The sequence below is a fragment of the Oryctolagus cuniculus genome, chromosome 14 (genome assembly GCF_964237555.1).
Source record: "Oryctolagus cuniculus chromosome 14, mOryCun1.1, whole genome shotgun sequence".
In the NCBI taxonomy this organism is placed as follows: domain Eukaryota; kingdom Metazoa; phylum Chordata; class Mammalia; order Lagomorpha; family Leporidae; genus Oryctolagus; species Oryctolagus cuniculus.
In genome coordinates, this window is record NC_091445.1 from 31,969,304 (window position 1) to 31,984,884 (window position 15,581).

At 42.5% G+C, this 15,581-nt stretch overlaps 1 protein-coding gene across 2 annotated transcripts in view; it reads right to left on the bottom strand.

Moving 5' to 3' along the window:
• Nucleotides 1-1,068: 1,068 nt before the first annotated feature.
• Nucleotides 1,069-15,581, bottom strand: part of PJA2 (praja ring finger ubiquitin ligase 2) — a 75,887-nt gene continuing 61,374 nt past the window's right edge. For both annotated transcript variants that reach the window (XM_002713961.5, XM_051853930.2), the window contains exons 8-10: nucleotides 6,843-6,957; nucleotides 6,355-6,476; nucleotides 1,069-3,683 (exon numbers count right to left, since the gene is read on the bottom strand). In XM_002713961.5, the coding sequence (XP_002714007.1) occupies nucleotides 3,558-3,683; nucleotides 6,355-6,476; nucleotides 6,843-6,957 (363 nt within the window). In that variant the 3' untranslated portion in view covers nucleotides 1,069-3,557. The remainder of the gene's footprint in view (nucleotides 3,684-6,354; nucleotides 6,477-6,842; nucleotides 6,958-15,581) is intronic.

A 15,581-nucleotide genomic window follows, 5' to 3' on the forward strand; every position in this document is an offset into this window, starting at 1 on the left:
TAGCTCTGGAATAGACGTCACTAGTTTCCTAAAAGTATGAAACCCGAGGGAGGACACAGAGAGGTGGTCGCACAGAAGAGAGAACTTTTCCACTTTGACGTGTGTGCCATTTACAAAGACATTTACTCTCCCACAATGAAATCTACCCTGGCAGGGGCCAAGTGGCTCCATCCAGAGAAGCCTGTACCACACAAGGGTACCATTCTTATTTCTAGCTCGGAGGCCCAATATTTTTCTAGCATTGTTTATTCACAGAATTCTAAACTTCCTGAAGCATTGAAACAAAATGAGTAGCTTTTACCTGATATAACACGGGCAGATCAGGACTTCTGAAACGAGTGAGGTCTCTAAACCCTTTGTAAACTATAGACTTTCTGTCAAAACAGGTAGAGTGGGCCACAGTCCGTGCCTGATTTGGAGGAGGGCACTCAAGTGATGCAGGCCTCCTTTCTAGAAATTGTAGGGTTTCTGTAGTCCTGTTAAGTGTGGAAACCAGGCTCTACTAAAACATAAAGGAATGCAAAGAGTAGCAGAGGGCAAGCAATGTTCCTTCCAAGCCCCTCCACAGCGCAAAGCCCATCCGCTGCTTCTGTCCAGCTCTCTTCAGGGCCTTAGATGTTACAGTTCAGGGAGGAACACCCTGTGCTCAGGAGCCTATGTCAGACTCCCTCAGTAGTTGTGTTCTTTGCTGTTAGCTCTAAATCCTTTAGGGGGTGGATGTGGGTGTTTAGTCTGATGTCAAGACACTGTGTGACAAATCTACATGTCCTATCCAGAGTGCCTGAAAGGTGCCACTCCCGACTCTGCCCCCGATTCCAGCTTCCACTTCATGTGTACCATGGAAGGTAGCAGGTGATGGCTCAAGCGAGTTGGGTTCTTCCACACACGTGGAAGGAGACCTGGATTGAATTCCCGGCCCTAGCCATTGCTGGCACTTGGGGAGTGAGCCAATGGACAGCAGCCTGACCCCTGTCTCTGTCTCTCTGCCTCTCAAATTAAAGCAGGGAAAAAAAAAAGTTAAGTCCTTCAGGGGTGACTCTGTAGAAGTGAAACGACTGCACAATTAAATATTAGAAATGACCACCGAGTACATCCTGTTTATTGTTTATGATTTACACAGAAAATGATGGACTGGAGTTGTGGAACAATAAACCAATCATTACATTTAGACCTGGGCTTTTGAAAAACTTGCATTCCATTTTAACAGCTCATATATATTTAACAGCATATATATAAATCCAGATCACAAATAATCTTAAAGAGTTAGTTTAAACAAGAAAACACAAAAGAAAACCACATGGATCTATCTTTAAATATCAGCATTCATATTACAAGAAATAAGAAAATGTTCAAAAAAATAAAATTATTAGGTCAAGTCACAACATAAAATAGAGAAATAAACGATATTTTATTAATATTCATACTTATTTCTAATTTACCTTCATATATTCTTAACTTTTTCAAAAGAATCCAAGAGAAATCAAATAATATTTGGGCGTCTGAACTTGTCAGCCTAGCTTACACCAGCTTGTTACCACAAAAATCCTACACTCTCCATCATCGTCTTTTGTAAAAAAAGTTAAGCCAACTCTTAGTAGACTCTTCTCCTGCACAGCAGCTGTTTATAGATAGTAGGGAGCCAAGAATGAAGGGCGGCAACAGATGGAAAGCAAAAAAGTACAACAGTTCTCTTAAGTGCGGCTCTCAACGCTGCTAGGTTGAGTTTGGAACCAAAATCTGAACAACTGGCAGATAAGAGCTAAATGTTAACAGGCAAAGAAGAAATAATTTTCTTTGGGACAGCTGCTATCTAGAGGAAACCCAAGGTCCCTTAATACTGCCTAAATATAATGTGTGGCTTATTATGGAGAAGTCTGTGGTAGTGTAAGTTAACCTGTGTTGCAACTGATCAACATTACTTAAAAGGAAACAAAATGGTACTAGCTACGGATTTCCACAATATACACATGAGAATTAATTTTAATCTGATTTGACTCCTTGACACTAACTGATCCTCAATGAAATATGGTATGGAAAGACCACAGAGTAGAAAACAAGCCAAGATTAGTTTATACAACAGTGACTATATACATCAGAAGGAAAACATGCTAGCTAGTGCAACATTAAGGCCTGAATGTAAGCATTTCCAAAGTCACAGAAGCCCCAAAGAACCCCTAAATTACAAATTCACCACATCACATGCATGCAATGTTCACTTTTGCTTTACCCATAAAAGGATACACAGTATTTTGCTGTAAATACCAGACACATTTACAATATATGCAAAATTAGAATGCAAGTGTTAGGTTCTTTATATTTAAGCCTCAAATGTGCCAACAGTGAAAATTCATTTATTTTTAAGAATGGAGAAAAGAGACAGAATTCAAATATTCAGAGAAATTACACAAATAAAATGTACCTGGGAAGGCATATAAATATTCCTTTTAGTGTCCAAATTAAATTATCAATGGGCCACTTGGATGGAGCGCGACTATATGCTTGCCTATTTACCAGCTTCAGTGTGATTTGCTAGAAGCCCGTGTCCCCCGGTGCTGCTATGCTACCGCACGTGCGAGTGGACCGTCACACCCACATCTGTACCCATCTGTCCACTGCGTGTGATCACCTCAAGGAAAAAGCTGTGCTGTCTCACTTGGGGCTACACAGTTACAAAGATGACCCTGTGCAAGCTTTCAGACCTTACAAAATATTTCAGAACCCAAATTATCTTAAACCATCTATCTAATACTTACTAAACCAATATGCCACGCATGTTCCGGGCCTTCAAGGATACCTGTGACCAAGCAAAAACAGGCTGGATGAGCGCGGAGCTCCCCAAGGCCACCTCACGCATCTCGCTGCACTCAGCACGGGCGCCCCCGAGTCCTCGTCCTCACTCCAAGCACATCAGGGTTTCATTAAATAGGCTCCTTTACTGCCAACCCATTTCAGGGGTTCCATCTAAGATTTAAACATTCTGTAATGCTCTGTTTGGCATTCTGAAAAAGTTCAACTTGGAACCAAGAAGAGAAAATGGGCATTTTCCAAAAACACCACCCTTCTCGTTATTATGAACCAAGAGGGCCTGGCGCAGCAGAAGCAGAGGGACCAGCGACACAGCGTGCTTTTGACTTTGCCTTATTTCTAATGAAACCAAGTTGTACTACTGTTGTGGTCACCGACTTCACATTTGATGCAAACAGGAGAGCTGAATGATAACCACTCTGTGGCAGGACTTTAGACAAAACCAATCATGTGTGCCACATAGACGATTATTTCTTCTGCAGAGAGTAAACTGGTAAGGTCGACTTTACAATGGACACCAACATATTCAACTAAAGAAAACGGATGCGCTGCTTCAACATTCAGCTCGAAAACGTTTAGTACTTTCTGCAAACCTAAAGTTAGTTTAGAAAGGTTCATATTCTCTTTCTAAACTATGGCATATTCTATATATAGCATTTTTAATATATTTATATATAATTATTTGCACATCAGCTTTAGAAGGAATTTGCAGATTTATTTTGATAGACTGATCGCATTTCAACTGCTCGGGTTTAGGGGGCTTCCGCGGTGCTGTCGCCTGCAGGTGGGGCATCAGGATCAGGCTCTGAGGAAGCAGCTGCGGAGGCTTCGATGACTGCAGGAGGGAAATGACGGCGGCACACAGGGCACGTTCCCGACTGCGGAGAAAAACCAAGGGATTAGCAAGCCACCAGAAACATCGCACCGGCCACATACTTGGCCAAGAAAGAAAACCAGTACCACTGCTTAGTAGCAAATGAAGTATCCTGAAACAAAAAACAAACTTCAAATCCACACGACACAGGAAGACAAAATTTGAATGTTGTTTGCTCTGCACCTCAACGAGCCTCCAAACAGCATCTCTCCCTCTTGTTCGTAGCTACAAGGCCAGGGTTCTTTCATTTGGTGAGCTTTAACGAAGAGCCCCCATCTCAGCCCCTGTGCCACAGTAGAGGGTGAGCAAAGAATCAGGGTGCAGGCCCTTATGGAGATCAGAATTTTGCTCAACAGTGACCTCAAGTTATTATTATCTCACATACAACACAGAAACCACACGCACACTTCTCCCACCAAGTCCCTGTCCCCAGTACTTCCTCTAGGGCACCAAAGCCTCACTTCAGTGTGGCACAGATTTGCCAATGCAGATGAACCTCAGAGCTGCTACAGAGGCCGTGGCAACTCCTCTCGGAACAGAGAGGAAGAATTAGGTGCCTTCTAAATGACAGAACACATCAGCTGTAGACCTGGGATGGGAAGCAGGGAGGGCACACAGCTTTCCTGGAGTGTAACAGATACTTCCGGCCAATGTTCACTCACAGAGACTGGCCCCTTGCAAATCTGCTCTCTTCCTCAGAGAGATCTCCCTGAAAGGAGGGACGCTGAAGAGATCGCGCTGTTGAGGCGACAAAGAAACAGCTGTAGAGTGACAGCCTGGAATCAACTGCATAGCTTTTGACCTTAGCTCAAATAAGCATTATTGCTCATAAACATTTTTAAATAATCTAAGTGTAAAAGTTCAAATAGAACAAAAAACTACCCAAAAATGGGTATGAAAAATAGTAGGTACAGGAAAAAATGTAGCATGGTCCTATTTAAAAAAAAAAAAAAAGAAAGAAAGAAAAAGAAAAAGCCCTAAATCCCACAGATGTTAGTATACAGCTTCAGCAACTGGGACAAAGCATGCACAACACTCCAGGATGGCAATGCTGGTTATGGAGGGAGGGTGGAGGACTGGCGATGAGAATTAAACAAAAGACAAATAAAAAAATATGTGAGCAATGTTTTATTAAAGGAGAATATAAAACTATAATACAAATTAAATATGCACCTTAACAAAAAATAGGTACCGTCAGCAACAACGAACAGTTGCATCTGATTTCATAAAGGAAAACTAAACATTCCTACATTAGATTGCAGAGATTTTTTTAAAAAAAACATTTATTTATTTATTTGAAAGGCAGAGGCAGAGAGAGAGAAGTCTTCCATCCGCCAGTTCACTCCCCAAATGGCTGTAATGGCTGGAGCTGCTCCGATCTGAAGCCAGGCGTTTCTTCCAGGTCTCCCTGATGGTTGCAGGGGCCAAGGGACATGGGTGATCTTATGCTGCTTTCCCAAGCCATAGCGGAGAGCTGGATTGGAGGTAGAGCAGCCAGGACTTGAACCAGCACCCATATGGAATGCTGGCACTGCAGGTGGTGGCTATACTAGCTAGGCCACAGCACCAGCCCCTCAGAGATATTTAAAAGAGAGAAAAATGACGTGGCAATAGAAGGGAAGGAACACAGCTCAGAAAGGAAGGGGAAAGAAGAGAAGGAAGGTAGGAGAGGGGAGGAAAAGGGGGAGGAAAAAGGGAGTGGGTGCAGGGAAGAGGCAGCTGTGTCTGTGACTAGGTAACTTGGAGCGAGACTGGGTAATCTCTCCTGAGTTAGCTGGAAAATAGCCTTTATGCAAAAAGGGAGATGGGGTGGCACTGAGGTGTAGTAGGTTAAGCCTCCACCTGCTGCCATATGGGCACTGGCTCGAGTCCCGGCTGCTCCACTTCTGATCCAGCTCCCTGCTAATGGCTTGGGAAGGCAGCAGAAGATGGCACAAGTACCTGGGCCCCTGCACCCATGTGGGAGATCAGAGAAGGCTCCTAGCTCCTGGCTTTGGCCTGCTCAATGCTCTGGGCATTGAGGCCATCTGAGGAGTGAACCAATGGATGGAAGATCACACTCTCTCTGTCTCTCCCTCTCTCTGTACCTCTGCCTCTCAAATAAATAAATATGTTAAAGAAATTACAGAGAAAATTTAGTAAAAACTTTTTCTTTGCTTTCTTACCTAATTCAAGTATACTTTAAAATTCTTGGGTAAATATATAAGAACAGTATATGCAAACTGGATTAAAAGGTACTTGCTAGGTGACCAAATTTGTCTTCCATACACTCTAAAAAATGGCCCATTTTAGCACAACACCTGTTTGTGTTACAGTACTCTGAACAGGACCAACGGCTTCCCTGCTTAAAATATTTTGGAAAACACCACATTTCAGAGTTATAATTAAAGATCACTGTTTTATTCTAAAATGATTTTTTTCAGATATGTAATCATTTCCTAAAATGATTAAAAGAATGTTAAATAGTTGTTGTTTTTTAGAAAATGTTAGTCAAGTAAAATAGCTTCATATCCCAAATCTGTAAAATCATAAAGGCAACCAGTTTTTAACCATGAGCCAAAAAGTACTACAAATATGTAGCTAAGCAAAATAAGCTTAAAAGAGACCATTATCATGGCTAACTTGTAGGAGAAACCATTAAAATATTAGTTGTCAAAAAGCCCATCTAAACTCACCTTCTGGAGCCAGATGGAGACGCAAGGCTTGTGGAAGAAATGATGACAGGGCAGCTCGGTGGCGATGTCATCCTTGATGTACTCACTGCAGCAGATTGGACAGCACTGCTCCTGCCCGATAGCTGAAACAAGTGCATCAGTCACACTGAGCTCAGTTTCTAAAAAACTAGAAACCAACGCACTGACTCAGAGACACCTACGAGGACCAAAGAACCCAACTCTGAGCGTCAGTTAATTGGCAAGCCATGTTTCTGTGTAATACACAACAATCTGGAATTTAATAGACACTGCTTCAGTAGACAAGCTGCCTGGGGGACATTTGTCTCAGCCTGCCACTTGATAAATGAAAAGCATTCTTCTTCTGGATAATAGCTTGCCAACATCTGGTTTTCATGGAAAATCTAAATAGAGTTCCTAACGGTCCAGTATTTCATGTCAGACTTCTAGTTCACTGATAATATAAGCGGTGAGGTCAACTCTGCCCTTACCAGTGTGATCTTCAAGAACGAGGGTTTCTGGAAGACCATCGATACTCTCTTTACTGGCTGGCGGATTGGCCACCTCCACGTCCACTGCAAGAGACTCTAAATGTGCTAGCGCAGTCTGCAAAACAAAGTTACAGTTCTTTGTTCGAAAATACAACAGTAATACAAAACTATTTTTGAAAATATCTTTTACAGGGCAGCCATTTGGGCAGCAGTTAAGATCCCTGTTGGGAGGCCTACACCTCACATAGAGTGCCCAGGTTCAAGCCTCAATTCTGCTTTTGACTCCAGCTGCCTGCTAATGCACATCCCGGGAGGCAAAGGTGACGGCTCAAGTAATTGGGTTCCTGCCATCCGTGTGAGACCTGGATTGACTCTGGCTCCTGGCTTTGGCCTGGCTCTGGCCCAGCTGTTGTGGGCATTTGGGGAGTAAACCAGCTGATGGGAGGTGTCTGGGTCTCAAATAAATATATATTTTAAAAATTAAAAAGAATGTTAACAGCTGTATCTGCCCTCACTCTCTCCCTATTAGTTTCCTCTGCTCCAGTCCCCTGCTCCCTCTGCCCCCTTCCAAAAGGCACTAGCTTCATCACCATCAAACTAAATCTCTCTCTCTTTCACACACACACACAGCCCTGCCTCTCAGAAGTCAAGCAAAAAATCTATCTTGTCTCAATAACTCTATTTGCCGGTCATATCCATATTTCCAAAGAAGTGGTCACTCCTCAAACTTCTGAGTCCTGTGTGGGATAACTGAGTGAACAAGTCACCACATTAGAAAGGTTCACTTCAGGAAAGGGGCAAAATGCTGAGTTTACTACATGTTCAAGGCATGCAAGGGAGTAATCCGCTTCCCAGTGGCTATGTCCCCTACTAGTAGGCTCAGGGTCCCCCACATGACCAGCCCACGAGTTATTTCTCAGTTCTCTGGGTTGTGAATTTCACTAAAGGGTTCAAATGTCTGTATAGAATTACTGCTCTAACAGAAATGGAAAGAACATCAGATCAGATGACCACCTAGAATGAGTCATCTGCAACCTGTTGTGCTCCAATTAGACAAGAGCAGTGGGGAGGGCTTCGGCCTTTCTGCATGCCACTTGCACCATGACACAGTACACATGGTGCTTCCTGTCTGGTGCTCTGTGTCCATCCTTTAAGTCCTAGCGATTCCTCAGGGACTGTGTACATTCTCTCTTCCATGAATCCTATGTCCCACACTACACTGCACTGCTATCATCCTCAAGTACACAATTTAATAATTACCTGTCAGTAGTAAGTCTAAATACAGCACGTAAGATCACAGAGCTACAAAAGACCTTAGCATTGAACGAGTTTAATATTCTTTGATGAGATGGAAAAGTTGAAATAGATTTGGCAACTATCAAAACTGAGCCTCCTCTGTGGGGGGAAATGGTGGACAGTATGGCAATTCCTCAAAGTTAAATAATCACCATGTAATGAAGCAACTCTACTTCCCAGCATAAACCTAGCACTGAGAGCAGCAACTACAACAGATACCTGTAAACCCAGGTTCCTTGCAGCAATATTCAGAAGAGCCAAAAGGTGGGAGCAACCCTAGTGTCCCCTGATGGGTAAACAGAATGCAGTGTGTGTGTGTGTGTGTGTGTGTGTGATGGAATATTACTTAGTCTTGAAAAGGAAGGGAATTCTAACACATGCTAAAAGGAGGAAACTTAAGGATATAGCCTAAGTGAGTTAAACCAGTGACAGCAGGATAAATATTATAGAATGCAGCAGGCAGTAGAGTGGTAACTGCTAGGGACCAGGGACAGCAGAAAATGAGGGGCTGTTGCTTGTAACAATGTGCATGTGCTTAATGACGACAGACTGTAAAATTAGTTCATAGTGAATGTCATGAACTGTTTATTTCACCACAGTGAAAAACAAACAAGGTGGGCTTCCCATGTAGGAGAAAACTTCTGCCTGACAGGTAACACTGGGTTCTTCTGGATGACAACCTTTTACATTTGGGCATTAGCATATATTATTTTCAAAAAGGTATCTGATGGCCGGCGCCATGGCTCAATAGGCTAATCCTCCGCCTTGCAGCGCTGGCACACCAGGTTCTAGTCCCGGTCGGGGCACCGGATTCTGTCCCGGTTGCTTCTCTTCCAATCCAGTTCTCTGCTGTGGCCAGGGAGTGCAGTGGAGGATGGCCCAAGTGCTTGGGCCCTGCACCCCATGGGAGACCAGGAGAAGCACCTGGCTCCCGGCTTCGGATCACGCAATGCACCAGCTGCAGTGCACTGGCCGTGGCGGCCATTGGAGGGTGAACCAATGGCAAAAAGACCTTTCTCTCTGTCTCTCTCTCTCACTGTCTGCTGTGCCTGTCAAAAAAAAAAAAAAAAAAAAAAAAAAAAAAAAAAAAGGTATCTGAGACAATTTAAAATAAAGGCTACAGACAAGCCTAAAGCAAAATCAGAACTAAAAAAAGAAAAAGGATCGTAGGTTAATAAATACAGCTAATAATGCTGAATACCAGATTTTGCTTTGGACTTGTAGACACTGCAAAAACAGAAACCACGTGCCAGTGACTGAATTGTTGCCTCTCAGATCCAAATTCACCTTTTATTTCTGCTCTGTGAAAAATAAATCCAGGCCTTTTAACTGTTCTCCTTTGTCAGCAGAGGGTGCTGGAGAGACACAGCAGGGAGAAGACTGTGTGTCCTGTTTCCCTTGGGCTTACTGGGCGGACCCTGCAGGGTTCCGGCTTCCTGTGTGCAGGACAGACACTCCTGCACCAGCTGCCCCAAGGCGAGGCTCTTCTAGCAGCTCACTCCTAAAGCACAGGCAGTACAGGGAACTTCTCCCCGCACTCATCTGGGATGGTTTCCCAGCACAGTGTTTCCAGCTGGTCACCTCCCTGAGAACGGTTTCTCTTGGTGCCCCGGGGGGCAGAATTCCAGCAAGTTCTTCCAGCACAGTACTATAAACACTTCTTTATGAGCCACCCCTAGCAAGGTCTGGATCTCAGCCAGGGGCTAGGAGGTAGAAGGCTCCACCATCTCAGCTCGGAAGCTGCTCCTGGAATCTGCAATTCCTGTACTCTTTAGAGGCCACTTTTCTTCCTTCTAGCCAATCCCTCATTATTTTAATTTCCTGCTGTAGTTGCCTCTTCAAATCAGTTTTTTTCCTTGTGACTGAGCCCAGACTGATAAAGATTCAGTATCACTAGAGGTCTCAGGAACAGTTCTTCAAGAACAGGATGTGGGGTCAGTCTTGGATGGGTCTCTGGCCTTACGTTTTGTGCTGAAATCCTTGCCAATGGGCACATGGTGCTAGTGGCCCATGACCTGCAGTGGCATTGCAATTATTCCAGCTATCACCATGGGAGACCATGATGCAGGGCCAACTGAGGCACCTGTCTCAGGAGCCCAGGTAACTACAGCCCAGGTAACTGATTGACTGTAAAAACTGTGCGACAGACTAGGTACTTGTGTGCACTTACTTACAGAGAAGATTACAAGCCCAGTTCTTTTAACTCTCAGCTCAAGACAGAGTATGAGAACTAGAGAGCTTCTATGATAGCCCCCAAAACAGCTCTTATTTCTGAAAACCAAACACAACATTTGATTGTGGGGACTGCTAAACTCAAGTAAAAGTTTAATTTTCAAGTTCTGTGAAATTTCTTCTAAGTTGTATCAATGACTAGCTAAAGAACAGGACTCTGACACTCGGGATGGGGAGATGAGGTTGAACCCAGATGAGTGACAATGCTGGATCTCCCAGTCACTTAAGGCTCCCTGTGCCAAAGCGGTCTGTTCTCCACTGGCGAGGCTTGCTCCAACAGAGAGCCCTGTCATCACTCTTGCTCTTGCCGGCTTAGTATTTCCAGGCCCAACAGTAAAGTTACTAGATTACAGCAGCCAAGAAAAGGGCAACTGAGGACACAAACTTGTAGGTGATGTAACTTTCGGTCGCCAAACCAAGTAAAGAATCCTATTATGCCAAGGTTCTGGTTGAGGGCAAGGAATGTCACAGATGGAGAAGCCCATAGCTATTAGGGCCGCACGACCAAATACAGGAGCAAAAATTAGTAGCTTTGTGTGTTTCCTGTTTGCTTGTTCTATTAGTGTATTTATTTGTATGTGCTAGTCATTTTCACTTTCTTTCTCTTTTTCATTTCTATCCCATACACCAGATATTGGAAGTTAACTCTGCAATTTAGTATTTACATAAAGAGAACATTCAGTGGGGCTGCAACTGGATTTGTGGAGTAAGCAGCACAGCTAGTGACAGATAAAACGACTCTCGGGACTACGCATGTGCTCATTCTAGAGACAGTGTGAAAGCGTTTTCATCTGTATGAACAGCTGTACCTTGCTAGGGGTTCCTGTGTGTGTGGCAAGGTGTACAGGGAAGCCAACTATTCAAAGGGATGCACGGTCCCAGCTACTACCACACTGTACCAAATTACTCCTCCTCAAATCCAAAGTCGCTACTCTTGTCAGCTCTGGGATATGGATCTGGGCCATGGAACTGCTTTCCCATCCAAACAGCTGGCTTGATGTTTGGTCTTGCTTACACTGGATGCTGGAGGAAACACTCCAGGAGGCGAATGGCTTTGCTACTGATCCCAGTGGGTTTGCTGACTGCCTTCTCTGGGGTGTGAGGCTTTCAAATCTGGCATGAGACTCTGACCACGTATGCTCCTCCAACCATCAGCTCATGGAATGCGTATGCCCACAGCTTCCCCAGGACCCAACTTGGGACAGGTTCACGCCTTTGTAAGAATGGCTTTCCCTGGCACCCTACGGGGCTGATTTCCAATTAAGTTCTGCAGCACAGAACCACAGTGACTTCTCTGCCATCTAGTGAGCCACAGCTGTGCCATTTTCATCAAGATTTCAGCCTGGGGGACATATGGGGAGCCTGTTGCAGGTACGCTATTTTAGCCTGATGGGTGGTGGTTGTTCCTTTTATAGCTTTTTCTATATTTAAACTTACCTTATTTCTTACTAATCACTCCCTTGTTACTCTCATCTCATTATACATTTATATTAAACGTTCCCATCAGGAGACAGCAAATGGAAGGTAAGATCCTGTTGTCTTTCCCTTTCTTCTCACCTAACAATAATCATGAATGTTCCCCAATGCCCTACCTTCATCTCAAAATAGACCCTGCTTGGAAGAACTCGTCTACATTACACACAGACAAGAAGAGATCCTATTCATAGTGACTTCCATCTGGGGAAGTTACTCCAGGCTAACTATGCTGTGATACATGTCTGTGACAGTGGGGTCTTTTTTTTTCCCTTTCTGATGACTGCCTGCACATCTGCAGGGCCAATAAATACCTGGAATTTCATGCATGCAACAGTAATGTATTGCCTTGGTCCTAACGTGCATTCAAGATGATCTTGAATCACAAGCAAAACAGACCATTTTATAGCCACTGCTATAAAATATATAAAAATATAGAAATCTACCTATACCTTTAGGCAATACAATATATTTTCAAAAGTTAGTCCAAATATTAAAAAACAGACAGCTAAATACCCTAACTAACCAAAATGTAACATATCTAGGTTTAAATTAGCATAATCCATTGTCAGCACAAAATTTAACTTCTATAGAATAAAATTTAGTTTTTAAAGAATGAAATTAAAATCATGGAAGAAAGAAAATTTACAGCCAAGGGATTTAACACTGATCTTGAATGGCTACCAATGAATCCAGAAGTGATGGATGATTCCCACTTATTTGACTGCTGATTTGAATATTCCTATGAATACAGCTATTTCCTGAAGGTCTTACCATTGCTCTAGGAGGCTTTACTACTAGTCCCATTTTTGAGGTTACTGAAGCTTAGCAGTTCGAGAAACTATCCAAAGTCACATCCAGCCTAACTACATATTGCAAAAACTCATATTATTAAACTTCCTTGTGCCTAAATCTAGTGCCTGTGCCTCAGTGACTGTGAGGTGCTCTTCTGAGTGTAAAAAGACTTTCCAAGGGGTCCATAGTTGTAGAATTAAGAAAATTAATTTCAATTAGGCTTCTTAAGTGATCTTTCCTCAAACTGATCTGCGTTAAGAATACACCTACAGGGGCTGGCACTGTGTCTCAGTGGGTTAAGCCATGGCCTGCTAGCCTGCTAAGCTGGCATCCCATATCAGACAGCCAGTTCCAGTCCTGGCTGCTCTGGATCCAGCTCCCTGTTAATGTGCCTGGGAAGGCATTGGAAGAGGCTCAATTACATCAGCCCCTGCCACCCACTCAGGAGTTCTGGATGGAGTTTCAGGCTTCTGGTTTTAGGCTGGCCCAGTCATCTGGAGAGTGAACCAGCAAATGGAAGATCTCTCTCTCTTCTCCCACCCCTCTCCCCATCCTCTGTCACTCTGCCTTTCAAATACATAAAATAAATCTTGCAAAAAAAAAAAAAAAGCACCTACAAAGTATCATTTGCTTCTCTGTAACCACACTCTATTTACATATTCACCCATCTCCCACTATATAAATAAAAGCATACTTTGTCTCCATTCAAGGGAGCAAATCTGAACTACTGGGTCTAATTGAGCTATAATGATGAAATTACAAATCTAAAGTAGTTTCTAATTATTTGCTTTCAAAAAAAAAAACACTCAAGGAGGCTCTAAACAATTAGAGAAGTTAATGTGATTTTTGGCAGAAAAATTGAATGACAATGCTATGATAAACTCCTTCTATCCCTATCAATTTACTTATATGGAAAGGGTTTTCCAAGCCTATCCAAGCCTATATTCATAAGCAGGACAAACCGAAACAAAATGCATACTGAAATATGTCTAGGAATAAGTAAAACTCACTCATAAAGTAACTGGGCATAGAGAAAGCCTCCATCTCATGGAGATGCACAGGCAGTAGAATTTTATTGTATGTTTAAATAATTACTTATCAAAATTTAAAATAATTTATCTTTGACCAACTGCATACTTTATAAATTTATAAGATAATTTAAATTCACTTTTTACATTAAAATTTTAAAGATATTTTTCTTACAAAGAAGTATGACAAGGTGAGCAATAAGACTTGGATACATGCTGTAAGTTTCAGCTATAAATATAAGCATGGGCAAGGGGATAAATGTGTTTCAAATTTTGGTGGGGGATAGTAGAAAGTTTTAAAATCCTTGTTTCAAAAAATTAAAATCATTGTTTGATATTTTATCCTGGCCTCAAATTGGAGCCACAGATATAAGACAACTGTGTATTTCACCAGAAGCCACACAACCTGAAAAGAAAGATTAGTCTAATACTGGGGAAAAACAGACATGAAGGCATCCACTTCCAAAGAGGGACAGGGCTGTTCAAGAAACAAATAAAAGCCAACAGTTTATTTTGTTGTCTTTTGTTTCATTTAAAGAATGTTAGTGCCAAACCTCAAAGGAAAATCATTAAGTCACTGTTCATATTTCAGAATGATTAGGTAAATGCACATGGACACAGTGCAAATAAAGATTTCTGGGTAGTGACAGGAAGATGAGACTGTATCAGTTCTCTAGGGGTGAGACATCTCAATGGAAACACTGCCATGTGAGGAGGCTGTTAAAGCTACGGAGAAGGGAGATGCCTAAAGGCAAGAGGGACGATGGGTCAGAACAACTTCACAACTGGGGTCCCAGCCAGCAGCAGCAGCTAGCAGTGTTCGGCACACCAAGTTCCCGGACATCCTGTGTTGTTCATTCTGCAACTGCCTTCACTTATTACTAGCATGACCTCTCATGATCAGTCTCCCTGGCTCTTCCTTCAGGATGCTAATCAAATGTCACATTGCCCATTAGTAGCAAACGGTAAAACAGATTTTAATATCAAGCTTTCTTTTTAAAGAACTCAAAAATAACTAGCACAAAAATTGAAGACTGTTTAAACATTGTCAAACAAGACCCTAAGAGAGACATACTCTATTGTGGGAACTCAAAAGTTTTTAGCTCAAGAAAGTTAGAAATCTTTAATCTTTATATTCTGTTTCTGATGCAAGTTATGATGCTGGACTATTATTTTGTATGTGTCAGAATCTGGATAGGCAGGTAAAATGATCTGGGCAAAGTTCTAAGTATATCCTGTCCTTTGATGTTCTCTTTGATTTTCCTTCTAGTATGTAGTATTTCTGCAATGATTATTTTAAGAAAAAGCAACCTCATAAAGTATAAGAACAATGATATCCACGGAAGATCACACATATGTAAAATGTGAAATCAAGCAGAATCAATCTAAATGTGTGTGTGCATGAGCAGATGGATAGGTTTATCTCCTGTCTGCTATCTAACTCATTTAAACTAGACTTTCTGCTTAGCTTAGTAGTTAAGATGTCTGTATCTCACATCTGAATGCTGTGGTTTAATTCCTGGTTTCAGCTCCTGAGTCCAGCTTGCTGTCAATCTAGCCCCTGAGATGTGGCAATGACTAGTCAGGTAACTGCAATCCTGGCAGCCATGTGGGAGACCTGAACTACATTCCCAGCTCAGGGCTTTGGCCCAGCCCCAGCCACTGCAGGTCATGGGAGTTCTTTCTGTCTCTCTTTCTTTGTCAAACAACTAAGTAACAATAAAGTTCCTCTCTAACCTCAGAACACTGCAAAATAAAATGTTATTACAATGGTCCTTGAAGTTTTCTCTTACTCATTTTTGTTCTCTGACCTTTGGCTCACTTGACAGTTATTACTCTACTTTGGAAACTGATTTAAAAGAAAGACTTCTTAGAATGAAATTCATCAGTGCAGTGAAGTTCCTAAACATGAAAG